Raw genomic sequence first — 17,453 nt, 5'->3', positions numbered from 1 at the left:
ATTTAAAGTGCAACTGTGCTTGTGATATTTAATTATATAGAACTCAAATGTGGCACATCTGTATTGCAAACCTTACCACTATCCAACTGTCTAGCATAAAGAAATGTAAATATCTGTACCAATGCAACTATAGTAGTTTTTACATATCAGCTCTTAATGCATCTTCCACAGCCATTTGGCATCACCCTCACTTGCTATTCTTTTCCTATTTTTCTTATTCAGGTAGTGAATCCCAAGAAGAAGATGAAGAAAAAGAAGTACATTAATTCTGGAACAGTGAGTAACATTATTTTAACTCGTGTTTTATGTTTCTAAAAAGAAATCCTTTTAAAGCTGAACAAGAGCAGAGATATACTTTCTCCGATGGTTTTAGACTCAGTATCTCAGTAGCATGGGCCATATTTTGGTCAACTGGTTGGAATTTAATTAATTTTTAAACTCAACTGCAGGAGGGCCATTATGTACATGAATGAAAACCGTGCACTAAATAAGAATGTGCCATCAAGAAATTACTTCTGCCCTACTTCCCAAGACATAATGGATCTCATGCTACACAGATGTAGGCCAAAAAACAGGGTGGCAATTCTATGTATTTGTTGTTTATTTGTTCAGTCGTTTCTGACTCTTCGTGACCTCAAGGACGAGCTCACTCCATAGCTCCCTGTCGGCTGTCATCACCCCCAACTCTTTCAAGGTCAAGCCAGTCAATTCAAGGATACGATCCATCCATCTTGTCCTTGGTCAGCCCCTCTTCCTTTTTCCTTTCATTGTCCCATTATCATTATCTTCCCCAAGCCATCCTGTCTTCTCATTATGTGGTCAAAGTATTTCATCTATGTCTTTAATATCTTTCCTTCCAGTGAGCAGTTGGGCTTTAATTCCTGGAGTATGGATTGGTGTGATCTTCTTGAGGTCCAATGCACTCTCATCATTTTCCTCCATGTATAATTCCATCTACCTACACTAAACAGTTACAACAGTATAATACCATTTTAAGTGCCATGACTCTATCCTATGGGCTCCTGGGGTTGATAGTTTGGTGAGATAGTTGGGATTCTCTTCTAATTCTAGTTCTTCACTCTAGCTGAGGATTTTAAACTCTTCATTGGATTACAAATTCATCGAAGGCACTGATTTTATAGAATGGGGCCACACCCTTCAAAATACTGCCTAACTGCAGTAACTATATACTTTTGATACATTCTGAGATTATCCAAATAGCAGTTTGATATCACTTTAATTACTATAGTTTAATTCACTTTCTTATTCTTAGTTTTTGAATGCTTACAATTTAATGACTTTTACATTACATTGTAATTATTTTAATTTGCATTTATGTCTATGGTCCCTTCCACATTGTCCCTATATCCCAGGATCTGAGCCTGCCCCGGATTATCTGTTTATCCCGGATTATCTGTCAGTGGAGACTCATATAATTCAGTTTAAAGCAGATAACCTGGGATCACATCCTGTGATATATGTTAGTGTAGGGGGCCTATATCCCAGAATATCAAGGCAGAAAATCCCACAATAACTTCTGAGTCCACACTCAGATAATGTGGGATTTTCTGTCCTGATATTCTGGGATATAGGACTGCGTGGAAAGGCCCTAAGTTACATATCAAGTGGGTGTATCTAAGGCTCAGCTCAACATCTCCCTCTTTATTTACCTGACTGCAGCCACTGGACACAACAAGAGCCTATTCCTTTGTCAAATAGAAAAGAAAAACGTGTTGAATGTTTCCACCCATGATATGCCAGTTAAAGGACAATCACATCAAATCTGCCATCCATCCTTATACTCTACAAAGCATTCCTGCCTAACTTTAGTTGAAAGAAGGTACAGGTTTACATACAAATGTCATAGCAGAAAGTAAATGAACATTTGGCTGTATCAATAATAAGTTCATCAGGGTCGCCTGTGTGATGGTACCTCTGTTTCTTTATTTTCAAGGTTACCTTGCTCTCATTTGCGACAGAATCAGAGCACACATTTCTAGACTACATCAAGGGAGGGTAAGTAGATTCCCTAATCAGAATAGAAGAACTGTTGGTTGGTAGTTGGACCATCTTATTTTAATTTATGGATGCAACCCCTCCCCCCCCCCCCCCCCAAGTATCAGCCCCAAAACTTCAGGGTGAGGCAGACCACTTGATTTTTTACTTAATCCTTCAGTTGAGAAAATGTCCCATCCGTAAGTATGTGGATACTGCACTCATTTGTCATTACCTTGGTTTGCTCCTTTTGTTGTTTGTTGGAAATTTTTATTCCTTGTGATAAATTTCAATTTTTGTTTTATGCTTCTTTGACATTTAATTGCTATAGCCTCCTTGAGTCTTTTCTTTTCTTAATACCCTTCCACACAGCCCTATATCCCAGAATATCAAGGCAAAAAAATCTCACAATATCTGCTTTGAACTGGGTTATCTGAGTCCACGCTACCATATAATTCAGTTCAATGTGGGTTTTATACAGCAGTGCGGAAGGGGCTGCCTTTGGAGACCGTTCAGAAACTTCAGCTGGTGCAATGAGCGGCAACCATAATTTTAACTGGGGCAGGTTACAAGGGCCATACGACTTCCTTGCTAGCACAGCTCCATTCACTCCTAGGGTCCTTCCACACAGCCATATAACCCAGAATATCCCACAGTGTCAGCTTTGAACTTGGTTATCTGAGTCCACATTGCCATTTATCCTAGTTCAAAGCAGATACTGTGGTATTTTATTCAGCTGTGTGGAAGGGGCTGAAGACAGAGCTACCCCTAGTCTCTGGAAACCACATCTCAGGGAGGTCAGAATGGCCCTTTGTTTATTGTTCTTCAGTTGGCAAGCAAATTCCTTTTGCTTTTTAAACAGAAAGTTTTTAGAGTGTAGTCTTTTAAGAAGGTACAGTATTGTTTTAAACAGAACTGTTTTAAATGGCTTTTTATCATTTTAAATGCATGGTTGAATTTTTAATATCATGAATATTTTAATTCCATTTTAATGTTCACTGTATTTTTTTTAAAAAAAACTGGATTGTTCTTGCTTTAAATTGTAAGCCACATTTCCCAAAATTTGAGGAATGATAAAAGTGGATCCTATATAGGAATTTTGTTTTTGTACGTGGATATACAGGAATTAGAATGGGTCAGTTTCATAATGTTCATGCCTAGTAGAAGGCTGCTGTTACGTTACTATGCAACAAAGCTGACAAACTGCCAAATGTGGATTGCATACCAATATGTATTTCATACTGATATACATCAATCTCAGGAAACACCAGACACTCTTTTCCATTGTCCCAATAGCTGTCTAGATAATTCACCAACAGCGGGGATTTTTTAGTGATTCTGTTGTTTAACTAAATATGGTGGTCCTTGGTATCTACTGGGGTTTGGTTCCAGGGTTCCTTGTGAAAAACAAAATCCATGGGCACTCAAATCCCTGTGTGTCTGTGTGTATATGTATGTATATATAAGTGTGTGTGTGTGGCATAGTAAAATGGTGCCTCTAATATAAAATGGCAAAATCAAGGTTTGCTTTGTGAATTATTTATTTATTTATTTATTTATTGGGAAGGGTAATATTTTCAAGTTCTGGATTATTGTATTTGTGGGCACATAATCCATGAATATGGAGAGCTAACTGTATATATAAAGTTATCTGAACTAAAATTTATTTATTTATTTCCTATATTTATACCCCGCCCTTCTCCCCCCGAAGGGGGACTCACCCTGTTGACACAAAAACCACAGCTGACACGGTATTGCACCAAACATGTTATCTGATCCACTGTACTGGCATTTCCTTGTGCAAAAATATATGTATGCTTTTTCTCATACTTATAAAGGTCTTTCTTTATATCTCTCTATATATCCATATGCATGTGAATTATCATTTCCTGGCATTTTCAAGTTTCAAAATGTACAAAGAACCAGGCAGATGGGAAGAGGGTGAAAATTATGGTGACTCAGGAAAGTATGCAGCTTGCGGTACCATAATGTCTATCAGTAGCATCAGATGGTAGTTCTGCTGACAATGCTATGCATATTACTTATACCACCTGAGGCTGAGACTCTTAGCCGATAGGTAATGTTTAAAGGATCACAAGAAAGAAACGTGTTATATGGACCAAAGAGTTTTGATCAGATTACATCCTATCAGGAAAATAACTATTTGGGAAGCAACAAAAGAAATACATGGAAAACAATGCCCAGGGCCTTGGGGAAATAACTTGTTTAGACCCAACATTCGGCATACTTTCACTCATTAAAATCAATGGAATCATGTCCAATGTAACTCCTGTTGATGTCACCAAAGTTACCTGGTGAAGAAGAGAAGATTCAGGGCCCTTCCACACAGCCATATAACCCAGAATATCAAAGCAGATGATCCACAATATCTGCTTTGAACTGGGTTATCTGAGTCCTCACTGCCATATAATCCAGTTCAATGTGATTTTATACAGCTGTGTGGAAGGGGCCTAAGAGGTGACATAACAGCAATGCTTACATCATTAAAAGGATGTCACATTGAAGGTGGAGAAAACTTGTTTTCTCCTCTCCAGAGACTAAAAAGACATGGAGCAATAGATTCCAATTACAGGAAAAAAGATTTCAATGGAACAGCAAAAATTTCCTGATGGTAAGGGTTGTTCGAGAGTAGAATATTTTGCTGTTTCCGAATGTGGTGACATTTCCTTCTCTGGAGGTTTTTAAACAGAGGCTGGATAGCCATCTGTCAGGAATGCTTTGATTGTGTATTCCTGCATGGCACAATGGGTTTGGACTGAATGGCTCTTGTGGTCTCTTCCAACTCTATGGTTCAGTCTACTATGGACAATGATGTTAAGGAGTCAACAACACACATGTATACAAAAGGGAACAATACTTGTTGGTACTTGAAATGGCATCAGTAAGGAATCCCAGGCCTTCAGGCCAAATCCAGCCAACCTGGAGTCTCTCTTCAGCCTTTTGGGGAACTACTGATCCCATACCCTCATTCCCACAATACTATCCATTTGATATTGTTCCAGGTTTTAAACACATCCTGAAAAGCTGGAGTGAATTTTCTAAAGCTTAATGACTGACAGAAAAAGATTTTAATCCAAATATGTTGGCATTTTTCATGCTTCCTTTGTTTGGCTGCTCCTGCCATTGGGCTGGAGCCCCTAAAAATGTATCTTAATTGAATATGATTCTGAATTTGAGCTGAAAGGAGTCCCCTTTGCATAACCTACTTTTGTTGGTTTGGACACAGACTGGCCATTTTTTGAATAGAATGAAAAGCTCTTTCTGTTCATGGAAGATATGAGGGTCCAGTGCAGCCTCCATGCCTAGGCAAAGAGCTAATTTTCTGATTTCCTCCTGCACTGCTTCTCATGTTTCTCCAGAGTGTCGCCCAACCCCGCAGAGGAGCTTTTTGAGAAGCACAGATGTTGCAAGATGAAAGGGGACTTGGAAAGCTGTCTCATTTCTCCCTTCCTTCAGAGCAAGTAGATCTGTGCTAAGTGCCACTCTGGAGCTGATCCAGTAGAACTACAGCTGGAATCTTCCTACAATTAAAAAGAACGTCCTGGAAGAAAAAGTATTTAGGACATAAATTAATGATGGGTACAAATTGACATGATCTCCATGAAGAATGGAAGGGTTATATCAGCACTATTTCTCTAGTCATCTCACGGTGGAAGCTTTACTGTTTCCTATTCCTCCTGCATCCAAAGAGAATCTTTGACATAGAAGGGATGAGAAATAGCTTCTAAAAGTCAAAATTCATTCAAAAAGAACAAAGGAAAATGCAAATCAGTTCCTCAGCGCTGAAAGCTACTTTTCTGATGCATATCTGGCCTAGTCATAATCCACTCCTGAAGCCAATGTTCAGAGCATCTGCAGTTGGGGAGTACAAATAGGATTTGCAACAAAAAGTTGCAGCATGGGAGGAGCTCTCCATCAGTCAAGATACTCCTTTCTTGCCTGCTTTCCCCCTCCATCCATGTTCTGGATCCTTCAGCAGTCAATCCTATGAGCAGTTGGCAAGTTTTTCATTGGGATGGTGATTTCCAGGCTTAGTGGAACTCTAGCCTTTATTTAAAAATTGGATACTAGCAAAATGCTTATTTCCTAAACATGCCTAGGGTCACTTGCCTAGTTTCCAACAGACACCCTCCCCCCCCCCCCCAACCTTTGAGGATGCCTGTCATGGATGTGGGTGAAACGTCAGGAGAAAATGTTTCTGGAACATTGCCATACAGGCTGTAAAACTCACAGCAACCCATTGATTCCAGCTATGAAAGCCTTCGACAACACATTCCTAGACATGTATTGCCATAACATTCCTAGTATTTATTTACACCTGCATTTATTGCATTCTCATTCTGCAAAAGCCAGAGCTTGGGGGTTTTCTTTAAGACTACAGCTCTGCTAATCCTGCAGTGAGCACAGCCAGTGGCTATACTGGCTGGACCATTTCCTGGGAACTCTAGTCCAGAGGGGGGAAAGAGTGCAGTAATGGCTAATTGTAAAAAGAATTAATCAGAGGTCAATTTGGTGACGAACTGTAGAACTCAATATAGGTTCATTCGGAGCACTTAACAACAATAGTCAGATTTGTATTGTCAAAGGCTTTCATGGCTGGAATCACTCAGTTCTTGTGGGGGTTTTTTGGGCTATATGGCCATGTTCTAGAGGCATTTCTCCTGACGTTTCGCCTGCATCTATGGCAAGCATCCTCAGAGGTAGTGAGGTCAGATTGTTCCTTGGCCATTGTCAGATTGTTGCTTGGCCATTATAAACTTCTCAGAAGAAATTCTAAAAGGGCATTTGATTGGATTAAAAAGCATTCAGGTTGCAGAGATTTAGTGAGTTGGTTAACAACACATAGCATATACCCAAAATCAGCTCTGGTGCCAGTGGGTCAGTAAATCTGCTCTGGGTTTCAACCCAAACTGTAAAGTGGTTTCCCTAGGCACTGAGCCTACTTGGAGGGGGGTGGGAGGGCGATAAACTTTATTTGCTGCTGAAGAAAGAGCTGGAAAAACCACCTCTGAGTACTCATTTCCTGAAGAAAGCCCTGTGAAATTCTTGGGGTCACCATGAGATAGGTGACTTGAAGCCATATCATACAAACTTCAGCACTTTTGATAGTTCCCTTAATGTTCAAGTGAAAACCTGGAGAGGATCTACTGCATCATTGACTCTGGAGCCATCAGTCTCCACTGCTTTTCCTCCCTAGATTTTATTGTGTGGTTTTCCTTTCTCTTGAAAACTATCACCTCTTTTCCAGATAACAGATTCAATTCATTTCCTCTCATAATATTTTTGTGAGCCATAAAAATGCCTTCTCAAGACAAGATGTATTCAGTTTAATTATGCCTTGGTTTAATTTCTTGTTAATTATTAATTCCTCTCCCTGAGTCATCAGTCCTCCCACTTGGGGCTGGTGGGAAACTGGGCTTCTCAGCAAGGCTCCTCTACCAACCAGGCTGATGTGGTGTCTTTGTTTGCGCTGCCTCAGGCTGACATCCGGGAGAGCAATTAGCCAGCTGGGCAAAGATTTGCTTTCCTTATAGGCTTAGCACATTCAGAATATCAAGTTCTATTTTATTCATTATTGATTTGACAGATAGGTCTGTCCAGGAACAGGAAGTGATACTTTTTACTTTGCAACTCCCAGAATTCCCCAGCTAGCATGGACATTATTCACGTTGGCCAGGGGAGTCTAGAAGCTTCAGTCCAAAATACCTAATTTCCAGTTGAGTATTGTGGGAAAAAAGATTAAACACACATCAAGGATCCATCCATGTTCTTCTTTTGTGACTAACTAGTGTGCTCTGATGATTAATGTCAGACATGGATGTATAAGGTCTATGTTCTTTTCCCTTCTAGGAAACAAAACTCTCCAGTTGACCTTAGGCCAGTCATGCTTTTTTAAACCGCCCTACCTTACACGGTTATTGTCAGGACATATAGAGAAGAACATGAACTTGCCAGAGGAAAGGTGGAATATTAATGTAAAATTAATGTAAATAAATACAATTACCTTTTCATCCTCATGCAGATATAAGATCTCTTTCACTTTACACACTGATAATCCATTCATTCCACTTTAACTGTGATTCTCAGGTTTATAGATTTGTGAAATATTCAGGATTCTAATGCCTCAGTAGACTAGAAATCCCAGGAATCCATAGGAGGCAACCATGGCAATTAAAATGGGATCAAATTGCTATGATTTTGTTGTGTGGAAAAGGCCTAAATAAATTTTTTCCTTTGAAGAACCCATAAGTAGCTGTTTTCCAGCATGGTGGGTACACCCAACATTTAAATTGGCCTCTCCCAAATGAATTAGTTAACACTAATTGTGTTATGCCATGGCTATGCTGCATGGAGTGATGAAAGTTGTAACCCAACCCATCTGGAGAATGCTTTGAACATATTACATGATATACAAGCTGGAAGGTGTCCTGCCTCAGTCTTGGGAAACCATTTTGCCCATTGCTTATCTTGTTTGCGGTTTCCCTCCTGAAATGAGACCAAAATTGTTGTGGACACACTGCAGTAGGTCTCCCAACATCTGTGCAGCTTTGGTTGTTAGAAACACAAGAACAAGACGAATAAAATAGTTGGCAACCACTTAATGTCAGTTTTCTTCTGTGAAATGGGTGGATTCATATCACCTTGTAACATTTGGCAGCTTAAACAAACTTGCTCAGGAAATGTTAAGGGAGGGTTGACTGCAAATTAGGTTTGCTTGTATTCTAAAAAGTGCTGCTTTGAAGAAGAGATCTAAAAGGCCTGAAACCACCTTGCATCTGAATTTCTTTGTCTTTGCTGAAAAAAAGCAAAAAAAAATGTGACAGGCTTGGAGGGGATTACTTATGACCATGAAACTCTCCAGATGTTAAGTAAACTGCAATTTCCATCAGTCCTTACCATTTTCTGTGTTGACTAGGAGTGCTGTGACTGGTAATTCAACAATATCTGCAACCAGGTATTAACAAAACTGCAATTTTCATCAGTCTGTATCATTTTTTATGTTGGTTGGGGTGCTGCGACTGGTAGTTCAACAATATATGTAACCACAAAGTCCTCCAGATGTGGTTAGCTTGCAACTCCCAGCATCCCTCATCTATTCCACCTAAGATTGTTATTCTGCCTCTATTTTCCAGGATGCATAATCTACATGAGTCCCAGCCTTGGTTTATGGAATTAATGTGCAGCTTCCCTACTGAACTCATTCAATTGGAGTTGTTATGAGCCATTGGAGTTGTTATGAGCTAGGCTGGCCTTTCTGTGTTAGTACAGAGTGTGTAGTTCCGTAGCCGACCAACTGTGTGGCCCTTGCCGAGTTACCATCCCCGGAAGCCCCATCCGCTTCACTCCAACGGTCTTGAGACTCCATCTGGGTCATAATCGCATTGAGTTAATTGACCATCACCTCAGCCCCATAGGAGGGTGATTATATACCATCAACTGTACATTCCTGGGCCTATATCGGCTGACTATGTGATATTAACACGGGATATAGCACTTATATAAGAGAAGCACTTTAAGGCGCCTGCCTGTGCCGCCAACCGCATTAGCACTTTCGCCCCTTCCTAGCCCTCCGTGCCGCACCTTAGTTACTGCACTTTAGCTATTGCACTTTAGCTATTATAGCGATTGCACTTTGATCTAGCTCTGTATTGTGCACTTTATGAACTATTCTAGTGGTGGGGCCAGAGCATCCAACACCGCTTTGTACTGCTGTTATCTATGTGGTCCCCCATCCCTCTCTGTGTGTTATCCTTGTTACTATTGTATAGTGTGAGGGACAGGGGAGGAGGTGGGTGGGACCCTATAAATAAAAATGAAGTGGGGAGGGGGGTAGTGGGGAAGAAAGTAGACTGGCAAAGACCAGAAAGTCAAACAACAAATAAAGCGGGAAGTAAGACCTTGGCGTTAGACTGCGGCATGGAGGGGGGGAGGTGTTCCATGAGCCGAGGGGCCCCCATAGAGGTCGTGGTGGGAAGGAGGAGATGCGGGAAAAGGAGACCTCGAATTCGGCCTAATTCGGACCGCTTATCCATATTAACAACCCCCAACCGGTCTCCTAAGGTAAATTGGTGTAACCAGGTGAGCGGACCCTCTGGTTTGAAGGTGGTGTTGTTGAACGCCAGATCTGTCAACGGAAAAACAACTTGGATCCAGGATTTAATCCTGGAGGAGCGGGCAGATCTGGCGTGCATCACGGAGACCTGGCTGGATGAAGCGGGGGGCGTAAACCTCTCCCAGCTCTGTCCTCCAGGCTTCTCCGTGCAACACCAACCAAGAGCCGGAGGACGGGGAGGCGGGGTCGCAGTGGTCTATAGAGATTCCATCCATCTGACCAGGAGTCCCATCCCGCAGACCACAAATTTCGAATGCGTCCACCTGAGGGTGGGTGACCGGGACAGAATAGGGATTCTTGTAGTGTACCGTCCACCTCGCTGCACTACAGTCTCCCTGCCTGAGCTAGCAGGGGTGGTCTCGAGCCTGGTGGTGGAGTCCCAACGGCTCCTTGTGCTGGGGGACTTCAACATCCACGCCGAGGTGACCCTCACAGGAGCGGCTCAGGACTTCATGTCTGCCATGGCAACCATGGGGCTGTCCCAACAAATAACTGGCCCCACCCACTGTGCTGGACACACATTGGACTTGGTTTTCTGCCAGGGATGGGAGCAAGGTGGCGGTGTAGAGGAGTTGTCCATCTCTCCGTTGCCATGGACCGACCACTTCCTGATCAGATTTAGGCTCACTGCGCCCCCTAACCTCCGCAAAGGTGGAGGACCCATTAAGATGGTCCGCCCCAGGAGGCTTATGGATCCGAACGGATTCCTGACGGCTCTTGGGGATTTTCCCGCCACCTCGGTAGGTGACCATGTCGAGGCCTTGGTCGCTCTCTGGAATGGGGAGATGACCAGGGCAATTGACAGGATCACTCCGGAACGTCCCCTCTCAAGTAACCGAGCTAAACCAGCTCCTTGGTTCACTGAGGAGCTGGCAGCGATGAAGCGAAGGAAGAGGGAACTAGAGAGCGTGTGGCGCTCGGACCCAAGCGAGCCAAACCAAGCACGGTTTGTGTCCTTTTTAAGGGCATATGCCGCGGCAATAAAAGCCGCAAAGAAGACTTTCTTTGCGGCTACTATTGCGTCTGCAAAAAACCGTCCGGCGGAGTTGTTTCGGATTCTCAGAGGTCTTTTAACTCCCCCTACCTCAGGTGGGAGCCCTGACAATGCGGACACGCGCTGTGAAGCATTTGCTCGGTTCTTTGCAGACAAAGTCGCTTTGATCCGTTCTGGGCTGGACGCCACATTAAATGCAGTCTCTGTGGATGTGACACAAGCACCTGCTTGTCCTATTTTGTTGGATTCTTTTCAGTTTGTGAAACCCGAGGATGTGGACAAGATACTTGGAGGAATGAGGCCCACCACGTCCATCCTAGACCCCTGCCCATCCTGGCTTCTGAAAGAGGCCAGAGGGGGATTGGCTGAGTAGGTAACGGTGGTGGTTAATGCCTCCCTTCGGGAAGGCACGATTCCAGCGAGCCTAAAACAGGCTATTATAAAGCCGCTGTTGAAGAAACCATCACTGGACCCCACTAAATTTGACAACTTTCGGCCTGTTTCCAATCTTCCCTTCTTGGGCAAAGTCATGGAAAGCGTGGTGGCCTCACAACTCCAGGTATTCTTGAGAGACACGGATTATCTGGATCCGGCACAGTCTGGCTTCAGACCGGGACATGGTACCGAGACGGTCTTGGTCGCCTTAGTGGATGATCTCCGCCGGGAGCTAGACAGGGGGAGTGTGTCCCTGTTGGTGCTTCTGGACCTCTCAGCGGCCTTCGATACCGTCGACCACGGTATTCTTCTGGGACGCCTTGCAGAGATGGGTCTTGGGGGCACCGCTTTGCGGTGGCTCCAGTCATTTCTGGAGGGTCGCACCCAGAAGGTGTTATTGGGGGACTCCTGTTCAACACCACAGCCGTTGACCTGTGGTGTTCCTCAGGGCTCCATACTGTCCCCCATGCTGTTTAACATCTACATGAAGCCGCTGGGTGAGATCATCCGGAGTTTCGGGGTGCGGTGTCATCTGTACGCAGATGACGTCCAACTCTGTCACTCCTTCCCACCTGCTACTAAGGAGGCTGTCGAAGTCCTGAACCGGTGCCTGGCCGCTGTAATGGTCTGGATGAGGGCGAACAAACTCAAATTAAATCCAGACAAGACAGAGGTACTCCTGGTCAGTCGCAAGGCCGAACAGGGTATAGGGTTACAGCCTGTGCTGGACGGGGTCGCACTCCCCTTGAAGGCGCAGGTTCGCAGCTTGGGTGTGACCCTGGATTCATCGCTGAGCCTGGATCCCCAGGTTTCAGCGGTGACCAGGGGAGCATTTGCACAGCTTCGGCTCGTGCGCCAGCTGCGCCCGTATCTTGGGAAGTCTGACTTGGCCACGGTGGTACACGCTTTGGTCACATCCCGCCTCGACTACTGCAACGCTCTCTACGTGGGGCTGCCCCTGAAGACGGCCCGGAAGCTCCAGCTAGTCCAGCGCGCGGCAGCCATGTTGTTAACTGGAGCGGGACGCAGGGAGCGCACAACGCCCTTGCTGTCCCAGCTTCACTGGCTGCCGATTAGCTACCGGGCCCAATTCAAGGTGCTGGTGCTAACCTACAAAGCCCTAAACGGTTCCGGCCCAAAATACCTTGAGTACCGCATCTCAGCCTACCAGCCCACGAGGACCTTGAGATCATCCGGGGAGGCCCTCCTCTCGGTCCCGCCTGCCTCACAGGCACGCTTGGCGGGGACTAGAGAGCGGGCCTTCTCGGTGGTGGCCCCCCGGCTGTGGAACTCCCTCCCTGCCGAAATTAGACAGGCGCCCTCCCTCATGGCCTTCCGTAAGGGCCTGAAAACCTGGCTCTTCGGAAAGGCCTTCAATTAAGTGCTATGTTCGGAATGACCACCGGAATGAACTATGACGATGAGACTGATTATGACCCAAACAAGACGAAGCGGATTTTTAGTTTAATTAGCTGTGTGTTAGTAAGTTGTGTGTTATGATCCTGATTTACTGTAACTGTTGTCTTTATGTTCGATGTTCTGTACACCACCACGAGTCGCCTTCGGGCTGAGAGTGGCGGTCAATAAGTGCAAATAATAAATAAATAATAAATTTCCAAAATGCTGGGAAAACTGGGATTCTCCTGAAGTCCTGAACTTGGCTGATCTACTATTCATGACTTGTTTTGAGACTATCTGTTCATGGGCACGTCTACCAATCTATGCCCACCATCAGCAACATCTTCTATCCTGTTTAGTGTTCAGAAGCTCCTGATCTGTCAACTTGATCAACAAGAGATTGGCTAGTTGCCCAGGCACCCAAATATGCTACTGGAGACATAACAACAACCAGAGGGGCTGAGGGCTAACTTTCCTTAGTGACTCTTTCTGTTCCCCTAGCCCTGCAACAGGAGTGGGTTCACCAGTAGCCTGTGGTCCAAGAATGGCAGTGAAAAATTCATCCATACATTTTGGGCTTGTTTGGAGTTGCTCACTCAAGCGCTTGGATTACTCCGACCCCAGGAGTGGGTTTTATCACATTATTTTATTGCAGTCTATTATGCTGCATTTATTTTTGTGTTCCTTTTCCTTTATCCTCAGTTACAACTATTCAAAAGCCGCCAATAAGAGAATCTCACATGGAAATCAGTGGGGCATCCTAATCTTTGCACTGCCAGAGATGCTTCCCTGCTTTCATTCTTCCCCACTGGCTTCAGGGGACTTGCCCACCCTCTCCTACTCCAGCTACCCTGTGCCATCTCTAGAACAGCAGCAAAACAAAAAAGCCTTTCCCGCTGGCCTTGTCTCTGCCTATCTAACCAGCATTTTAAATGTTATCTTCCTTTGACAGCCCTGTTTTTTTCATTAGGATGCTTGCATGACATCTGAAGGGTATGTCATGGGAGCAATTGATATTGACGGAGGGTAGGAGATGACAGGCTTGGAATTTCATCTGAGAAGGCTGCTGGAGAAATGTCTGATGACAGGCTTTTCAATCATCCCTTTTATCAGGACTAATGTTCCATGTCCTCTAAACCACTGCCTCTCATCCACTGGGAAGGGGAGCCCAGCTCCAGGACTTGGCCCTGCTTCCTTTCAGTCCTAGAGAAACAAAGGAAAGATAATATATGGCTGATGTACTGCATTCTTCCTAGCAGTGAAGTTTGCTTCCACTTAGTGCAGGCATCTGGCACTTAACGTGTCAACAAAACATTGGAAATACTTGAGATTCTCAAAAGAATAGAATCACAACTTGGCATTCTGTACACCAGCCTTTGCCAGATTGGTGCTGGCTGGGAATGTTGGGCACTGTATTCCAACTAGGGTTGGCTGTTGTTTCTTTTTGTGAGGGATGTCCTATTTTTGAGAGTCAGAAAGCTTGCCCTTTGGTATACTGGCAGATGTCCCAAATAATAAGGGATGCTCTCTATTTTGAGGCTTGGAAGGATTTTCCTTTCAAATAAACTGTCTAAGGATACATTTACACTATAGAAATAATACAGTTTGATACCACTGTAACTACCAAGGTTTTATGTTATAGAATCGTGGGAACCGTAGTTTTACAAGGTCTTTAGCCTTCACTGCTGAAGAGTGCTAGTACCTCACCAAACTACAAATTCCAGTATTCTATAGCATTGAGCCATGACAATTAAAGTGGTGTCGAGCTATATTCATTCTATAATGTAGATCAGTGGTTCCCAACCTTTGGTCCTCCAGGTGTTTTGAGCTTCAATTCCCACAAATCCCAGCCATCATACCAGCTGTTAGGAATGGTGGGAACTGAAGTCCAAAACACATGGAAGGTCAAAGATTGGAAATCACTGGTGTAGATGAACCCTCACATATCATAAAGTCCGTATCTGGAGATGTGGGACCTTAATAAAGACAGAAATATGGACATCATGTAATCCACAAATATGGAAGATACGGTAATTTTGCAGAGAACAGTGAATGAACTTGAAATCAATAATGTGCAATGAAGAGAGGAACATTAAAGCATTAACTGCAGGCTTTGTTGTCAAGTGTTCAAATTCCAGAAAAACCTTAGAACAGGACTAGAATGAAGGGTTCACTTTAGCCTTACAAAGACATGGTAGGAATCTCCAGCATTCTATCAGTGTTGGCTTAGTATTTCCATTCAATTTCTATGTATGATACCTTTTGCACCAGTACTGGTGAGATCACTCAGTTAAACTACATGTATTGCTGAGCATCTTTGTCTTACTCAGGGACTCGATACCTTCCTCCTCCCACTCCTCTCCCCCTCCCCCGCCCATCTCCCTTGCTGCCAAAAGCCTTTTCCCCTTGTTTCCTTTGCCCCAAAGCCTTTTTTCTTCCCTCCCTCACCCCCATAATCCCCTTTTCCTCTTGCTTCCAAAATCCTATCTCCCTCCCACTGCTCAAGGGGTGTTTTGATTGTGCTTTTCCTGCATAGCAGAAGGGGAATGGACTGGGTGGCCTCTGGGGTCTTCCACTGAAATACTGTTAAGTTTATGTTGGTCAAAAGGTTTGCCCATGCCTGACACACACACACACACACACACACAATAACAATTCCATGAAAGACCTTTTCTTCAAACAGGGCTTCCCTTCTCTAGATAATCTGATGTCAGATCCTGGGATGTAGGGCAGTATATCTTTGAAATGTGTGCACAAGGACCATTTTCTTTAAACAAGTAATGTGACTAATTTGATAATTTATATAATAAGTGATTTGTTCCTGAGGAGTCTTTATTATGAGGGCTTGCTGCACTTTCATCTATTATGTTTCTCATACGTTTTAAAATGAATGCCATAATATGCTATATTTTCATTTGGCTTTCAGTTTTTAGTCAGGTTTTTAGCTCAATCTTGTAATTTTGTTGTAAGTCGTATTGGATCCCATGTCAGGATTGTTAGGGCAGGTAATAGATTATGGAAATGGCCTAGGTAAAAATCCAAGCTGCAAGTAATGAATGAGTTAAACCTTTGTAATGTTATGAAGCATGTGTAGAACAGACAAGGAAGATGTTGCTATAGACAAGGAGGTTGGACACTGAATTAATGAGCTGATAACAGTTTGGTATAAATATAGCAGACACCATGGTTTTGTCTCTTTTTGCATCGTGAACAAGAAGCATAGAAGTCTCAATCTGTTGTAACTAAGGCAGTAATGTAAGTAACAGATAAGAGCTACTTGTTGAAGCAGAAACAACTGTCTGAAGTCAGTTAATTGGATGATAAGAAGCAAGTTGACCAGCAAATTGCCTTGGTAAGGATAAGGTGGCACATTAAATATACAAATATTAAATATTTATATCTATAACTGTGAGTGCACAGACACAACTATAAATGTGGTGCAACGTAGTGACCAATATTTTTGAATTCTCCTTGGGAGCATGGCCATGGCCATAATCAGAGTTTGCACTTTAAAATGTATCATTTCCCTACTGGTCAACTTAATTTGACTTTTTGACCCCTTTCTTGGAACACTGTTGTGAGTGTTTATTATAAAAAAATGAGGTTTGTGTATACAATCAACTCTATTACATCCACAATTTGAAAATGTTATATTAAAAATCCAAAAAGCAAACTCAGTTTTGCAGTTTTGAATAAAGGGCACCATTTCACTATACCAATGTATATAATGGGACTTGTTATCCATGGATTTTGATAGGCAAGCAGGTACAAAGGGTCTACTGTATTTACAGTTCATGGTAGAAAGGGAAGATGAATCTGAGATGTGATAGTCCAAGGTGTCACCCAGAGACCACTATTTGTCTCCAAGGTTCTGGGCTAATCAAAGTGCTGATTGGTATAATAATTATTAATGTTTGTGCTGTGACCTTTTTGTAGGACACAGATCAATTTCACTGTGGCCATTGACTTCACAGCTTCTAATGGTAAGTTGCTTTGATAGCAGATATTTTAAAGGATCCATATATATTTTCCAAAGTTTACCAAATATATTTTGTGATGTACATATTTATTGACTCTAGCCTCATCATAGTCTCAAGCATGTTTACATGATTCATAGGCTTTTCCCCTCAGGGAGTATGCAGTCATTTGGGAATGTAATCACAATATACGAAGACAGCCAACCGAGCATTCTGGCTTTGTCCCTGGCCTGCGGATGATTTACTTTAGGTGTGACTTGGCTCCTTCCTCTCCTGATATCTTCCCTTTTTGGTGGGGAGAGGAGCCTCTTCTTCTGGCAGATCTCAGCCCCCAAAGCAGTTCTGCCAAGAGATTGGTCTGTCAACATACTTCTGAAATCAGCTGGCACAACTCTTGAGTTAGGGTTGTACTGTCCATTGTGTAAAACAGATGACACTGTGCTAATCTATTCAGTGTTAAATCCAGAAACTTTGTTTGCTTACATCTAGTTTCATGAAACATTATATGCAAAAAGTAAGC

At 43.2% G+C, this 17,453-nt stretch overlaps 1 protein-coding gene across 2 annotated transcripts in view; it reads left to right on the top strand.

Moving 5' to 3' along the window:
- The window catches only part of CPNE5 (copine 5), a 199,873-nt gene that overhangs the window by 169,626 nt on the left and 12,794 nt on the right, over positions 1–17,453 (top strand). The window contains exons 13-15 of one of the 2 annotated variants that reach the window (XM_067467959.1): positions 227–276; positions 1,955–2,016; positions 16,893–16,939. In XM_067467959.1, coding sequence (XP_067324060.1) covers positions 227–276; positions 1,955–2,016; positions 16,893–16,939 — 159 coding nt within the window. Of the gene's footprint in view, positions 1–222; positions 277–1,954; positions 2,017–16,892; positions 16,940–17,453 lie in introns of both variants that reach the window. The other variant, XM_060773230.2, reaches the window with a different exon arrangement.

The sequence above is a fragment of the Anolis sagrei genome, chromosome 4 (assembly GCF_037176765.1).
Source record: "Anolis sagrei isolate rAnoSag1 chromosome 4, rAnoSag1.mat, whole genome shotgun sequence".
NCBI classification, from domain to species: domain Eukaryota; kingdom Metazoa; phylum Chordata; class Lepidosauria; order Squamata; family Dactyloidae; genus Anolis; species Anolis sagrei.
Note: the sequence above shows the minus strand (reverse complement) of the source record. Positions and strands in the feature narration are given on the sequence as shown.